The sequence below is a fragment of the Choristoneura fumiferana genome, chromosome 23 (assembly GCF_025370935.1).
Source record: "Choristoneura fumiferana chromosome 23, NRCan_CFum_1, whole genome shotgun sequence".
Classification (NCBI taxonomy): domain Eukaryota; kingdom Metazoa; phylum Arthropoda; class Insecta; order Lepidoptera; family Tortricidae; genus Choristoneura; species Choristoneura fumiferana.
Window position 1 is genome coordinate 4,193,969 of NC_133494.1, and position 17,318 is coordinate 4,211,286.

The window sequence follows — 17,318 nt, forward strand, 5'->3', positions numbered from 1 at the left end:
TTATGATCCACCCCAGGATGAATACATTAGTTTCCAACGCCCGGCAGACCGCGAAAAAAAAACGCCTCAGGCAACGCACATGGCTTCCAATTTTGAAAATTATACGCGTGTTTAAATTTCGTACCGCATTATTTGAGCCTATTTGAATTTGGGACCGCGCTTCGGGTAATCGGACTTGGGATTAGTGACAAGATTAGTTACAATAATAGTGTGAGGGTTGTAAATTGGGACTGTAATCCTTGTAATTCGGGACGAGATGAAAATTACGGGGTAGCACCCGTAATGTTGTTACGACAAAAATGTCTTCAGTATTTAATGAAGATTGGATAGACCGCTAATGGGTGGTCCTTGGAGAGGATGGGCGAGACAAAATGGTCGCTCTTGAGTTAAATGAAATTAGCCGCGTAGCGTAGAATCGGCGTTGCCATACCGTAAATAATGAGAAAAATAGTGTTACAATTATCTTTAAACCAGTTTTTTTAATGGTTATGCTATTAGACTCACCTTCATTTCAAATTTCAAGTTTGTAGTACAACTGGAAGTAGGTGCTGTTTAGCTAACAATTCGAAACATTAGGTATTTGCTTTTCAATCTAAGTAGAATTAGCGTCAGAAACGTGTTTTCTATATTTTTATGAAATGTTCAATCGAACGCAAAGATTACTTAAGGTTAAACGTCTCCTGTTAAAACTGTTTTTTTACGTTAATTTTAATTAGCACATGAGCACTGGCAACCAAAATAGCATGCTTGCACCGAGCGCCATCCAGCCACGGTCTTTATGACATTATTCGAATTTTGAAAACGAACGGCCCACAGCCCCGCGGGCTTTTAGCAATCCGCCCCTATTTGTTGCCAGTTCTAAATGTCAGATCGAAATAGGAATAGAACATAGACAATGTAGGGGCAGTTAAGTTTTTGTGGAGAAATTTTTGCTTTCATTTCATGTTCTAATTTTTAAATTCTAGTCAAACAAACTGGATTCTTTGGTGCTTTCATTGTCTTTGTTTTTTTTTTCTGGAATGTAGCGCTTCTTTTCATTTAATTTAAGAAAATAATTTATCGATCTCCTTTAACTGTCTCCAGTCTCAAGTGGCGAGGGGCTCTACGAGTTTTCTTAATCAAGTCCTGAAGGCGGCTTAAAATATGCTTCCTATATTCATGCAGTCATTCGCCACTGACGCAAAAATATTTACGTCTGAATCCAAAACATGTACTAGAGCAGAACAACAAAATTATTTCAAACGAAATACGAATTTAGTTAGAATAATTTCACTGCATTAATGCAATCCGAAAAAAGGGGTATTGCCAGCGTAAAACTCGCTAACAAGCACCGCAGCGTCGGCGGCGATCTAATTTACAATTTGCTAATTAGTGACCAACCGAAGATTCGGTTTCTGCCAGTTTCGGCAAGTTTCGATTTCGGCAAATAGTTTGCACGCTGCCGCACGTCATTTGAGTGAGTAGGTAAACGCGATTGGGTAGTTGCGGGAGGCTGGCGACGATTATGATGTTGAATATGAAATAATATATTTTTCTTGCATACTCCTGTTATTTTTTTATTTAATACGTGTTAACTGTCTGCTTTTGTGTAAAAAGCAATTCTAGTAAAATAGGTTACGGTTTTGACACTTTGCACACTAAAGTAGATCATATGTATCCAATACAATATCATCTAAAATCCAAATTATGAATTAAGTTAGTACGAGTATGTACCTAACTAGTCACTAACTACAGCTAAAATCAAAACTCTCAACTAAAATTAAAAGCGGGCAACGAAATTATTTCAAACGAAACGTCTAAATAACCGCGCTGCATTGATGCAATCCGCACAAAGGGGTGTTGCCAGCGTAAAAACTAGCTAACAAGCGCCGCGGCGCCGGCGGCGGTCTAATTCACAATTTGCTCCCGCCCGGGGAACGTTCTAAATTCAAATTTCACCATGCTCCAAATGAATTCGTTCGGAAAAGAAAATTGTATGCAATAACGCTCCCTACGAATGTTGGGTTATCTGTGGGTGGGTTGTGAGTTAAGGGTTGTGGATGTGAATTTGAGGGTTTATTAAAGGTTTGTGAAGCTCAAGATTGTTTTTATTAAAAATTACATTGAACCACTTTTGCTTTAGTATTTTTTGTCACAAAACCAAATCCGTGTAACTCGGATTTAGCGTTTAGTGTCTCTCAGGTGGACTAAAGGCTAACTCGAATTTAAAATCGGAAAATGTCAAAGTCTATACCATAGACTAAACATTCTCGATTCATTTTTTGACGGTGGTAGCATTTTACACTTCCACTGAATGGAAATATAGTTAATTTAAATTTGATGATAGGTAGATCTCATCTACTAAGATATTTAGAGCTAAGTAGGTACTTAACCAACGGACCTACATTCCCGTAAAATTTAGACATGTAATCCAAGTAATTTTTATTTTTTAACTATACATTTCTAACTTAGTTTGTTTTTATTTAAAAATACTTTATAAAAAAAAGTTGCCCTCGAATCTTTGACTCAATTTTCGTATCACTTAGCATCGCAGTCGTTCTACATTTATACTATTTACTACGAGAATGAGAGAGACGGTACGATACGAACTTCGATTTTCAAATTTTGAAGTAGGCCCTCAGATCTTTACTCGTTTCGCATAGGATGATTTAGACATTTTACCGTATTTTTGACCTAGAAATATATAAATAACTACAGAATACCAGAGGACGTATTTCAACGGGTTTAGTTGACCTCGGGTGCCACGGTTAATACCTCTAAAACGATTTGAGTCTTCAGGCGATGATTAACCTATACAAAAGGTACAAAAAAAGTAAATACAACTAAAACAAAAAAAAAAAAAAAAACAACGCACATACAAAACCACGTAGACCCCGCCGACCGCCCCCCGTCCCCCAAACAGAATTACTCAACACACCAATTCACCCCGCGCGAACTTATCAAAATAAATAATTCAGGTCTCCAACCGACGTTCGCGATCTATTCGCTATCTATCGCTCGCATAATCCGCATGACGGACGACGCCGCGCCGCCACCGGGACGTGGAAAAATCTCGCCCTAACCGAATAACCCCTTCGACCGCACCACGAAAAACAAAACACATTTCCACCAACCCAAAAACAATAATCCTATCTCTTTTCAAAGTAAGCAGTTAGAGAAAGATGTGATGATACAGCGGGGGCTACCGTTAAGCGCGGCGGGTTTGGTGGTACCGTGTCGCGTTGTAGGGGGAGGTTAGAGCCGGCTTCCGATTGGCCGCCTCCCCGGAAGGATATGACCTATAGTTTTTCTTCTTAAGAACTTCCTCCGTCCATTGTGCGCGTGATTTACGAGCGGGCGGGCGGCGGGGGCGTAGATTGATGATTGCCAGTATCCGGCCGGGCGCAATCACATCTGCCCGGCTCCTAGCAATTTCCCCGCATATTCGTTTACCCGACGTATTATAGGGGCACTCTTTCCGAGTCTGAGTGTTATTGCCTCTATTATGTGAGAGCTTAATGCTGAGAGCAAACCGTATAAAGGTTCACGTAATCAGAGGAATGATATGGGTTTTATGAATGTTGAAATTGAGTAAGTAGATGTTGAATAATGATCGCTGATTGTGTCGAAGCTTAATCGCAAATTATGATTTGTTATCTCAAAAATCTGTAATAATGAGAAGATTAATCCATTTGCAACTTGGCAATGTATCAAAGGGTTCAACAATAGAATACATTATTTAAGAGAAAAAAGCAACAAAAACATTTCCTCTCTACTCGATTTATAGAACGGGACAATACGCTAGTATTAATGAGGTTTCAGACTTGATAGTCATTAGTCTGAATCACGTTGTACAGTCAGCAGTACAGATCAAGATCAGTCAAGATCACCAAATACTTGGAAACATACAAAATAGTCATTACCAGTGACTTGGACTGTCTTTTGGACTGTCTGTCTGTCTGTTGTGCTTGGACTGCCAAGCGGTCAAATTGTTCCGAGACATCCATCGTGTACAAATATACCGGAGCACGCACGTCGCCAAATACTTTATAACATTCAAGCCGACATTAGTACCGTAGCAGCCAAAGTATCCAAAAGTATGGGACACCACAGGAAAATTGACTTTATTACACACCGTATAAGGTCCAATGATCTAGTTAGCTAGTCATCTTTAATACAATGTGAACGGTGTTCCATTTTCAGTCTCTTGGTGCAAAATGCACATGTCATTACCTTTTTAATTAAATAAAAACTCTTTTATAATGTAATTCTACTGACCAATTCAAGCCATATGTAAAAGGAAATCCGTTAATCCGAAATTCTGACAACATAAATAAAAATGTAACGTGAAAAAAGCCGTCAGGCTCCAAATAAAAGAGACGGAACTATCACTGACAAGTTGGTACTCTTTTCGGTGATTGTCAAAAACAAAAAGTCGAATCTTATGACGTGTTAATTTATTTCGCACTCAACTCGAGATTAATCCTTAAACCTTTTATATAAAGCTCAGTTTTCTAGTGTGTCCCACACTTTTGGATACTATGGCTGCTACGCTACCAGTGGTGATGTGCGTGCTCCGATTTATTTGTACACGATGGATGTCCTGAGCAATTTGATCGCTTTGATTGGGTCCATGTTAATGACTATTTGGATGTTTCCAAGTATTTGGTGATCTTGACTGCTACGTACTATATGACGCTGACTGTACATTCAATAAAGTTCGATGGAATTTTTCGGTTTTGGTTGACGAAATTTTCATTACCAATAAAAGAATAAAAACTTCACCTACTCTAGAATACATCAACGTCATGCAAACGCGTTAAAACCCTTTCGCCCAAACATTTCTAATCCTGTATCAACATAGAGTAACTATACCATAGTAACACACTAACTAAATCTTTACAGAAACCTCTAAACGGACGCATTGTGAGCGGGTCATAAAGGGAAGGTTGGTTATTAGCATCTCTTACCGAGTGCGAGCACAAAAATGGGTATCACGCCCATGTAATAAATTGACTGGCTGTTAACTCGCGCTGGACCGCCCGCTGCGAGGGATTATTCTGGATGCTCGACTGACCATAGAGCATAGACAAAAATCGGTTTGATTGCCTTACATTTTATAAGACGTAGGTTTCTGTAGTTGGAACGGTTCTTTATAAATACTTAGTGTACTGCGTCTATCACGTCTTTATAAGAAGAAGAATAGCCCAAACCAGTGTTTGGCATGCAAAGCTACAAACCAGAGATGGTATTGCGTTCGTTTAGTGTTCTTTGTCAAAAAATATGACAGGCATAACCATATTGGTCATAGAAAATGTTTAGTTGTGTGCGTGTATCTATGTGTTTCGTATTTGAGTGGGTTTTGTTTTGAAATGTGTATGTAGGGACGTAACAAATTTCGACAAGAGTATGATTTGACATATTATTATGTATATGCATTTCGTCTCACAGGAAAAGCTGGCAGATGCAGTGCAAAGATGAGCTAAAGACGACTCCCTTGAAAATGCTCTTCGGGATTAACCGATTAAGTATAAAGGCATGTATTCCGCGTAGCGAATAACATCCACTTATAGTCGCAAAATCCGCAATATCTACGTTGCCATCCTTTTTTAACCCCCCACGCCAAAAGAGGGGTGTTATAAGTTTGACCGCTATGTGTATATGTGTGTCTGTCTGTGGCACCGTAGCTCTTAAACGGGTGGACTGATTTGGATGTGGTTATTTTTACTTGAAATCAGGTTTTCTAGAGATGCTTCTTAGACATGTTTCATCAAAATCGGTTTAGCCCTTTTTGAGATATTGAACTTTTCACTCTTTATTATATCTTTATTCACTCTTTAGTGAACGATTCAACACACATTCGTTGATTCGTCTATCAACGATTACGAATACGTCCAAATTCGACTGCAGTTCTTACAGAATAGGGCTCCGGCGAGCACGCGACCGGCACAGCGCCGCTAAAGTGCTGCCTCGCTACGGACAAGCCGTGATTGCCCGCGAATTTACTAAGCGCAAATGAGATTGGTGGCCGTTTAGCGTTTTATTCCGAGACTCGAATAGTTTTAGGATGCAAGTTAGGTATTTGGAGCACGAAAGGAGAAGGCTTCGTTTAGTAATGTAACGAGGCTTTTGTTAGAGCTTGACGTAACTTACAGTCAGAAAATGGGGTTGGTGGTTGTTAGGCGTTTTTATTGAGACTAGAATAGTTTTAGGTCTTTAAGATATAGGTATCTAAGCAGCACGCACTGTATAACCGGCCTTTTGTGTATGTATTTAATAACAATAATAAAATAACCAATTATAAGTTTCTGATTATTCAACCATTTCTGGGTTAACAATTTTCTAAAGCACATTCAAACCTTGTCGCGTTGCTGCACTTAATTTATATGTTCAACAACAATGGAATAATGTGCCTAACACTGGAACGTATACAAACTACTGTTATCTACCATTATAACATTAACAAGTCATCAGACAACCCCGCGAATCCACAGCCAAGACCCCATTTCCTAAGCCTAAGCTTACAAAGTCGATTTTTCCGGTGAAAAATCATCTTAATTTAAATTGAAAAAACATTGCGGGCTAAGTAATAAATTATGGCATGAATCGACGGCAAACCGCGCCGCCCATTAGCGGGGCGAAACTTCCAGAAAAAATGGGGTTAGGAATACCGCGCACTGCGACGTTGTATTACCTAATGTAAATATGACGGTTAATTTTTTGAGCAAGTGCAACACCAGAAGATTGAGCTGCGTTGTTGGATTAAAGTTCTGTCTCACCACTCATTGATAAATTTTATGTGACAGATAACCTGTATAATAATCAGAGGCGGTATCAAAAATTACTGTCACAAAATTTATCAATGAGTGATGCACGCGTACTTGGTCGTACTTCTATTAGGCACTTTAGGTACTTTATATTCGAAGTAAATATATGAGTCGTTAAGCCAACAAGGTAAGTAATGAATGACCGCACAATAACTAACGAAACTATCGAGAAACAAATTGTTAGTCCAAAGTTTTGTACGCTATGAAGAGTGCTATCTACTTAGAACGTGTGCTTTACACTTTGGTAGCATAGCTAAAGACCCTGATAACTTGGGAAACTGATCATGATGGGGAAGAAGGTCGGTATACAAGACCAAGGGGAATTAGTCTATTTCGATGGTGTTAGGGTGACAAGACATCCACACCTGGATTCTTCCAGACAGGGAGAAGTGGGGAGCATAACTATATTAAAAGAATTGGTCGGTGGCGTCACGATCCTCCGCAGTGCAAAAACGACTTTGAAGAGACGAAGATTATCTGCTATTAGCACCATAAAAGCATTTTCACTGATTCGAGCTCAATTTCGAGCCCAAGGCCAACTGCTACTTATTTATACAAATACACATATAGCATTATACCCGGTGCACAAAATAAGCAAAAATAGATTTATTCAAACACTGCACAGTGTGCGTGGCCCCTAAAGCGACCCTCCGGAGGAATTCTTACAGACTTTTTAATAGAGAGGCGGCCGCAACCCTTTTATTTTGATTAGTTATTGTATTTATGCTCCCTCCCCTACACACCGGTATTGACAAAAATCACCCCCCACTTAATGGGAATTAAAAATCCCAACTTTGCGGCTCTGACGTTTGCTAATTTTAAACATTTTTGAAAAGGATTTGCGTAAGAATCTTATAATGGGCTTGTTTAATAATGAACGAGTTTTTAATTGCAATTGTAATTAAGATTTTTAAGGTACCGTCGGCTCGTGGTAGCTTTTTGAAATTTTACTTTATAATAATAAGCGTTTTATATTTTTGTGTTAGACGCACCAACATAATTGAGGTATTTATTAGGGTTAAGATATCTAGACGAATATCTATTTAGTGCATATCAATTGAAAAAAAAAACATACCTACTTATGATTGGATTTAGGTACTTACTGTTGACAAGTAAAAAACTTAAGGTCAAGGTTAAGTGTAGGTAAGTACTATTTAGATTATCTAATTTAGGTTCTAGACAATTAAGAAACAAAAAAGTTAGGTAGAAACTATCTAGAATGAGTCGATTAGATTTTAACTTGAGTCGATAAGATTTAGCCGCATGTAATTATCAAAGAACATGGCACATATCATGAGATTTACGTTAAATGCGTGGGAATATCACTTTCTCTAGGAAGTACCAATTTTGAACTCGACAAAACTATCTATGAATCAAGAACATACCCATTCACTTGAAATATATGCCATATTTATTTTAAATGTAAGTAGCTAGGCGATAGAGATTTACTAGGGCTAAAACTTGACAACACAAGATCAAGAAGATAGATCTCATTCGCCCCCGAAATAAATACCTCGTTGAGTTTCTTGCCGGATTCTTCACAACAGAGGTTTTCCCGAACCTCTGGTAGTTTTTTTTTGACATTCATAAATGCTTATTATAACCTAACTAAACTGAATAAAGCAATTTTGATTTTGACTTTGAAAACCCTCACGTAGTAAATTTTATCTTTAGACCCGTTTCCGAGTTCACAGAGATAATAAAAATACAATTGCTCGTTTAAAGGTATTTCAAATGCGCGAAGTTATGAACGAGTGAATGTTGCCATTGGAATCTTTAATTCCTTTAGAATCATAATTTTAAAGATTTTAAACCTTTTGGAAAGAAAAAAAAAAATTTTATTTAAAAATCCCCAAGAACCCACTTCATTATTCTCAAACAAACAACCCACAAATATTTTACAAACTTTAACCGTCACTTTAAGCTGATGATGATGATGAAACGTCACTTATAACTTACTTCAAAACTTATTTATTTACTGTTAAGGCAAGTTTTATTAATCCTAACTGTTTAAGTTTGAAGTGTGTGCTCGTCTATTCGCGGAGTTAATCAGCTCTTTTTGTGCGCGAGATGGCGGAGATTGCAGCGATTGCGTGAGGTCTGTCGCCGGCAAAGACGAAGCGAGCAGACGCGACAGGTGATCAAACGAAAAAAAATTACAAGCAAATTGTCATCTCCGTCTCCTTGCGACTGAAAGACCTGAAAATATTTTGATACGTTTATTGAATCAGGAACTTTATTCAGTCTAACATCTGGTAGCATGAAGAACGGTTGTATTGCTCTGATGATAAACTCTGATTGAAAATTGAATTTAAGTGTAGTGATTTTTAAAATAATATATAATATACCTATTTTTTTTTAAACGCTTTTCTGTATGCAGTTGGTGTGAGGCTACTTACGTGTGCCGTCACATGCCACCGTTTGTATCTCTGTATAATCTTGAATTTCAAACATTTTTAACGGTTACACATGTACACAAGAGTGGCTTAAAATTTGTTTTATTTTTTCCATCCTACAACACGCAAGCTTTGATTTATGAAACAACTAGCCATTACCCGCGACTCCGTCCGCATAGAATTCGGTTTTCACTATCCCGCGGGAACTTTGCAATTTTCCGGGATAAAAGCTATCCTATTTCCTTCCCCGGGACTCAAACTATCTGTATACTAAATTACATCTAAATCGATTCAGCGGTTTAGTCGTGATGAAGTAACAAAAAAACAAACAGACTTACAAACTTTCGCATTTATAACATAAGTCGGATTAAAAAATAGTGACAATGGTGACAACGAGGGAGCGTGATCTAAATGATCAAAATCAGTGTGCCATAATTTATGGATGACCCCGTAGGAGAAATAGCCTATGACTATTCATCTACAAAGTTAAAGCACAGACGTAAGCTAGTATATAATACGTATATATATATCTTGACAGCAGGATTTGACATTTACTCGTTCATATCATTTATTCTCCTTTTGTGCAATCAGTTCTTTTTGTAGCTGTGTGTAATCATTAGCTTCAAATCTCGTGGCACTACCTATACTTACTACCAATCTGTACTGTCGTTAGTCAACATACGGCGACAGCTTCGTTCACAATGCGTCGGATTCAGCAAACACGGACGTAATTAGCGCGATGCCGAGTGGTGCGCGATGTCGCGCCTCGTGTACTGGGTTTTCGTTACACTTACTCGTAAGCAGTGTCATAAACATGCAGGCTAACTTGGTTAAATAAAATCTAAGGGTCTTTTGCGTATAACGCCCAAGGGCGTGAAGACTTTTTTAAATTTTTAGTAGTTACCAATCAATCTACCATCAATTATTTATTACCAACGACCAATCGCCAATTACCAACTCAATCCACCAATCACCAATGGTCTACCAATTACTTATTTAATCCTAACATACACAGTAAATATATTTTAAGTTAACTACAATTTAATTAGTAAGTAATTATTAAATATATATTTTTTTGCCAAAAGATATTTAAACATTTGCGAATGAATGCAACATCCACCGTGGTAACCAACGCTACCGAAACAGTTACAAGGATTGGAAGTGGCGGCAGCAAAAGAGAGGTTTGTTTTTGGTCCCAACCTTCCTAATCTGGAAATTATACCTTTAAAACTATCCCCATGGATGATCGAAAATTCAATAACGACGATAACGGAGCGGATCCATCGCAAATCATTCAGTGTTAACGCATAAAATTGAAACATTCTAAAATACTCATACACTTGAGGTAGGTACGAGTATATTCGAAAATAATAATATGTGCAAGTGTGTGTGTTTGTATGTTTGTCCGTCTTTCACGTCGAAACTGAGCGACGGACCGCCGTAATTTTTGGCACAGAGATAGTTTATGGACCAAAACGTGACGTAGGCTACTTTAAAAAGTAAATCCCGGAAAAATGCACAATTCCCGAGGGAACGAAGTCGTGGGCAAAAGCCAGTATCTTATAAAACCCACTCCAAACAGCATTTTCAACTCCAAAAATCATCATGTTCCCGCCGCACTCGGCGCAGCACTAATATATTCCATCAAGCGAGTAAACGTCAATCTGGTCGCGCGCCATTCAACGAATAACGAGCTTCTTTATCGCTACCGAGGGCCCCGGCGGCCCATTCTTTAATAGCAATTCTAATGAGTGGGACTTTAGTTTTAACTGTGTGGGTAAGGCTGTATTAGCTGTATGTAGTTAGGATAAATGGGACGTGTACTGGAATGGACTGGCTCGAGGAATAGCAGCAACACGAAGAAATGCCATACAAACTTGAAAGTTTACATTACATAATATCATAAACTAAGTTAAAATTATTACTAAAAGTTAGATGAAAGTGTAATAAATCACTATGTTTGTGTATTGTGATAAAAATTTTTTAGTTGTCGAGTTCATTGTTGGCGTTTACTTTGAACTTCCAACGGAAGAACAGCGACGTCTGCAAGGTTGACATCATGCTGAGTTGGAACCATTTCGTGACAAAATTTGTCTCGATTTCCTTGTTTCTTTTTATCTGCTTTATGAACGTCACGAATAAATGTTTTTCTTTATTTTCTTTCTTTCTTTCTATATCGACGTAACACGCTGACTGATTATACATAAGTTGAAGTGTCGTTATCAAATTTTAATTGAGTAATTCGAATAGCACCCAATAGTTTTGTAGCCTTTACGTCAGCCCTGTGGAATCTAAATACTTTCGCAAAGAGTTTATTTTACATTAAATACTACAGAAGAATCTATCGAGTGATACCCTATATTTTTACAGTTCTGAAGTCATATTTTTAATAGAAGCTATATGTATACATATACGTATTTGTGCATTTCCGGCGACACTGGAATTAGGACGAAACGAGACTTTTATTTAACATTTCCTCTTGTTTTTTTTTATTCGATGGATATGGCGATAAGATAACAACTTAACAAAGCGTTCTGAGACAGGGGTTAATCTATTATTATTTAAAATTAAACGAATTACCTGAGGAGCACTCTTAGTCAGTTCTTTCGGCTTCAATCGCTGCAAGTGGTTGGGTAGCGACGTATCCTTGCTGTCTTTGGGGGCGGGTTCTCTCGACGTTCTCGGTTTGGATTTGCCGGCGTCACTGGTGCTTTTGCTGCTCACTCGGTTGGCCTGTATTTAGAATACGAACATTTTCATCATACTACAGATCGGGAAAAGTCTGAAGCGTCAATCAATTATTGTATTAAATGACATGACATGGAACTTTATAGGGAATATTATTGCAATTTTCTGCCATCAGAGGGCAGCACTAGCACAAACCGTAAACAGTTTTTCGAGTATAAATTATACGGCTGTACGATGGGTACTGAAGCTAAATGGGACAGCATGATAAATACGAACATTTCCGACAAATTACGACGGCAAACCATTATGCACTAACAGCTGTAAATATGACACTTTGTGCACGTGCGTGTGTGCGTGCGTGCTAATGTGAGAGCGTGTGTAGTGCGTGTGATTCTCTTTAGCCTTTCACACTAAAGCGGCTGGATGGAGTAGGATGCAAATGAAAGTAGCTGGGTTTCGCTAATAACCCGTAGGCTACTTTTATCTCGATATTCCCGCGGGATCCATATAAATCCCAAATTTTAAAGGCGAAAGCTAGAGACATTAAATTTTGCACAGGTTTCCTTAATACAACGTTATTTTAAGATCACGATATAATTTTTGGAAATTCCTATGACAATTTAATAAAATACCGGAATTTTAAATCTACTGCCATGTGTAATAGATAGCTCATGGGAGCAAATCCTCAAGTGAAGGCTGGTAAGAACATAATGCAATTAAACTGAGAATTTAAATAAAATAACCGAATTGACAACCTCCTCCTTTTTGATATCGGTTAAAAAGTTGTCAATGCAGGCTTGCGCTTACACTCGCAGCAAATGCTGATTCCGCACTTTTTATCAGACAATATTGTTTTTACTGTTAGAGGTTTAGTGCACGTTTTTTTATGTTTTTGTGGCAATAGATGCTTTCTTTCTTCTTTTTCTTTCTTTCAATCCTTACCATCTCCTCATACCGCCTAATGACTTCTAGCTGTTGCTCCCTCGCGATGGCTTGACGAATGGCCGGTGGTGGTTTAGCTTTTTCTTCACTTCCTGAGAAATAAAAAAAAACTTGAATTACAATAGGTACCACCAGCCAAATAAGTGGTCTATCAATTTTTGAACAAGTTCCTATCAAATGAATATGTCGCTAAAGTCAAACTTTCAAGTTGACAGACACGTCTATTGGCATTATTGTTTTGTGACATGCAAACGATTATCAACTTTAGGGTGGTAGACCACATATACAGATCCGTCACAAGAGCTGGCACGAATTAATTATACGAGTGAATGAAAATGTCTAATTATGAACCAAAAAATATTAAACGCGGCAAGTAGGTATTAAGTTATTTTAATTATTTTTTTATGTTTACCTACCTTTGCTCCGTAGTTTGGCAGCTAAGAATAAAAGGTATATCAGATTTTAACACAGTTTTAAAGTCCTCACAGGGCATCGTTCGTTTCCTAGGGCATAGTTTCGTTCGACGGCACAGTTTTAAAAAAACGTATAAACTTGAGTTTTCGCATGTACACGATACGATACGATAAACGAAGGTCGAACGATTCAGTCTGAACGTTAGGATTTCTTATAGCGTCTGTGGACCCTATACGTGTGGTTTTCGAATGTGACGGTAAATGAAAAGTATAGAGGGCGTTCACTTACCAAAGAAGGCGACCTTATGTATGTCGGGCTCCAGTACGAACGCGTAGAGTCCCTCCGGCGTGCGTTGTTGCACATACTGCAGCCCGTAATCGCACATGGCGCCAGCGCACGACTGAAGCGATTTGCGCTCGTTTTCGCTGCACAGCTGTAATACACACTGCGGTTAATACTGTAAAGGCTGACCAGGAATATAAAAAACCTGACACGAGGGCAGCACGTCTACGATTTATATCGCATAATACGGTATTTAAATATTATCTTAATATTATTATGAAAATATAGATAAACAGATAGTGTTTAGCGAAGAGAAAATTTAAATCGGTTGAAAATTGGATTTATAGTGATTTTTTGAAAAATCTATATACCTGTCTCTTTCTCAAACGCTTTTCTCTATGCAGCAAGTATGGCGGTACTGGCGTGTGACGTCACATGCCAGTATGTCTTTCTCTGTCTAATCTTGAATTTTAAACCTTTATAACTTTGTTATTTGTAAAGGTAGCTTAAAAATTGTTTTTCTATTCGATAACCGGCATTGTGTAGTTTTAATTTATAAAACATATACAAAATAGTCCAATACCGTATTGTTTATACTTACTATACGGTACCTACCAGTCATATTGATAAAGGTGTCGGTGATGTTATTTAAAGGAAGGAATACTTTCTAATCCTTCAGACTTTTTCTATGACAAATACTTTTATACATTGTGAATTATTTTCCTTCCAAGGCTATGGATAATCTTCGGCATTTGAACGCACAAAAATACTAAATAACACTTTAAAATACGACGAGCAAACAACGTAAAACTTTGACAGCAATAGCCAGATGACATTTGAATTTATTGTTACCAGTGCAAGAAATTAGTTCTATTGGTTTTCCGCAATATGGCGAGGCTTTTTATAATTCTGGTCAGCCTTTAGTTTACAAAGGTCAATCAACTTTGTAGTGTTGTTATTCTGTCCCGTACTAAGGAGAGATCAGGGATACACTTGCTTAGAAAAATGTTTGCTATTTATACTAATACTACTAGCATGCTTAGGAGATGAGCCACGAAGGAATTGCATTAAAACTGTCACAACTCCTAACTTTTTGTGGTTTTGTACCTCATACAATCGTCTTAGATTTTATACGCCATCGTAGATTTTCGATTGAAATTCAATAAGTTAAATAAAACTCGAAACTCTTCCTCTTTTCTTCTTTCTCGGAAATCTTTTATTTGTCAACATAGTTATGAAAGTGTTACTGGTATTGGGTATGTTTGTATTTTTTGTGACAGATACGACTATTTCTTAAAAAGTTGTCCATTTTCAGTTGTCCACTAATAAAAAAAAAAATTCCTAACGCTAATTCAACACAAAAAATAAGTCTTAATATTGTGTTTAAATATATACAAAACCTTGTGGTAAAAGTGATAAGAAGAAAGTTTCGATGTAGTTACAAAATTACTGTTTTTTCCTCACAAGATTTCGTGACGTTTTCCTGATGTCAACAAATTTTGGATGTTTTATGCAGTTTATGTTTTATTATCTCGTCCTAGTGTTAATAATTTCTTGACAAAAGATTTCTTGTCAATTTCCTGACGGGACAACATTTTGAGAAATACTCATGCCTGTGATGCCGTCTGTGTTTGTTTCGTCCGAAAAAACAGAGATGGTATAGGTGTACTACCAGAGTTGAAGTCAAGCACACAAGAACATGTCGTGTAATGATTGAATTGACATTTACTCATTCATTTCATTCATTCTGCTTTTGTACAATCAGTTCCTTTTGAAGCTGTGTGTGTAATCATTCACTTTCACTCTCGTGGCACTAGCTATAGCCATAAATGAATGTGTGACCTACTGATAGATATCCCCCTCATAACGATTACCTGTGAACTGAAACAATTACTTTGAATGAACTAAATTAATTTCTTTGCTCACCCCCGACCTTATGATCATAAGCCTGGACCTCCGCAAAGTAACGCCTGATTAAATAAATTACAATTACTTTGCTCACCCGCGACCTTATGAAAGTTTAGTCTATCATATCATAAGGTCGCGGGTGAGCAAAGTAATTGATTCCGTTCGTTGATTACCTGTACGTTGACGGACCGCAGCACAGGCGACAGTAAGTATGGCAACAGTGGTATCACACTCAGGCGCAGTGCGCTGCGAGACATCGCCACGGCCGCCGCGGAGCCGCGAGCGAGTGACGTCACTGTCGCGTCCAGCTCCGTATGCCGCCGGTACATCTGTGCACAAAGCAAAAACCGGTCAAGTGCGAGTCGGACTCGCGCACGAAGGGTTCCATACAAATATCTATACAACATTAGACATTAGCAAGTCATTATGTGAATATTTCAAGCGTCTACCTGTTGCCGTTATTAATCAAGCAAAAAACGGCAAAACAATCAAGTTTGTTGTATGGGAGCCCCCTTAAATATATAAATAAATAAATAAAATATAATAAATGTATTTTCAAATATTTATTTTATTCTCTTTTTAGTATTTGTTGTTATAGCGGCGACAGTAATACATAATCTGTGAAAAGTGTCTAACTATTACGACTCTATGTCATAGAAGGACAGACTGACAAACAGACAGCGGAGTCTCAGTAATAGGGTTCCGTTGGCACCCTTTGGGTACGGAACCCTAAAAATGAATTATACATGTGGAACACTCGCTGCCCCCGTTGCCATGAGTCATTGGTGCACTAGAGACGCGTACGGTGCGCCATTTATCGACTTATCCTATTAATACAGGTTGCTTCTGCTCGGATTAACTGAGGTACTTTTTTTTGTAACACAGTTTAGGTCCCGAGGAAGGAAAGAAAAGAAAGGAAGAGAAGAAGAGGAAAGAGGTGTGGTGACTCCTAGCGTCATCTAGTGAGCAACAATAGAAACTCCGACCATGTTCTACATCGCGCTATCGAAGTTTCTCAACTTGGACGCATTTAAACAACTTCCGACGTTCCGACGACTTCGGTCCCCAGGCATAACACCTGCCTGGAGAGAGATCTCTCTATTGGAGCTTCCCCCCCCCCCCACAATAGTTTTATCCCAAAAATTGCATAGTTTCTGTGGGACAGTGATAAACAAATTATTCACAGACATAGTCCAGAGTAACAGTTAGTACTATGAATGCGTAACTTTGTGTGTTTTTTAAAACAGAAGGATTTGAGAGAAATATCGAATTTAAAACACACTGGTGTACGGTCGCCCGATGTATCTTTCGGTAATTGGTACCCACTACAGAGCGAAACAAAAATCTTAACTGCAAATGTGGCGAGCTCATACGATGCACATGCATCAACCAAACAAGCTTTTAACACCAGCCAGTACTAACCTCCTGCGCTTGAATAGGGAATTTAAGTCTCTGCGGAGCTCTCGACGCCAGTACTGTGTGGCATTTCGCTATACACAGCGGTAGAGCACCGTACAGCGAATAGTTCTGCGTCTTCAACGTCCAGGCGTAGATGGTGTCATACAGTCGTAACCAGGACAGGGTCTCACAGGCTATGGCTAAGCGGGAGTCCACGCGCGCTTGGAGGTAGTTCTCGAAAATGCCGTCTGCTAACCTGTAATCAGAATTTGAAATAGTAAAGAACTAGTGAGGCTACTCGGTGATCTAGAGTAGGGAAAGGAGTCCTGAGGCCGTATTGTTTACCACGCGAGACCCCGGGATAGCATTCATCACCACTCTCTTACCTTATACTATACCGCGTGACAGAAAGAAGTGGTGGTGGTCCAAGTGCGTCAGGAAATAAAGCATCGGGTTGTAGCCATCAGTCCGGCAAGTAGCAATG

The 17,318-nt window shown here is 38.5% G+C and overlaps 1 protein-coding gene across 1 annotated transcript in view; it reads right to left on the reverse strand.

Moving 5' to 3' along the window:
* Positions 1–17,318, reverse strand: part of cutlet (chromosome transmission fidelity protein 18 homolog) — a 50,161-nt gene that overhangs the window by 22,564 nt on the left and 10,279 nt on the right. Inside the window, exons 9-14 of the mRNA XM_074105867.1 lie at positions 16,859–17,090; positions 15,610–15,765; positions 13,535–13,679; positions 13,249–13,269; positions 12,833–12,924; positions 11,783–11,935 (exon numbers count right to left, since the gene is read on the reverse strand). Coding sequence (XP_073961968.1) covers positions 11,783–11,935; positions 12,833–12,924; positions 13,249–13,269; positions 13,535–13,679; positions 15,610–15,765; positions 16,859–17,090 — 799 coding nt within the window. The remainder of the gene's footprint in view (positions 1–11,782; positions 11,936–12,832; positions 12,925–13,248; positions 13,270–13,534; positions 13,680–15,609; positions 15,766–16,858; positions 17,091–17,318) is intronic.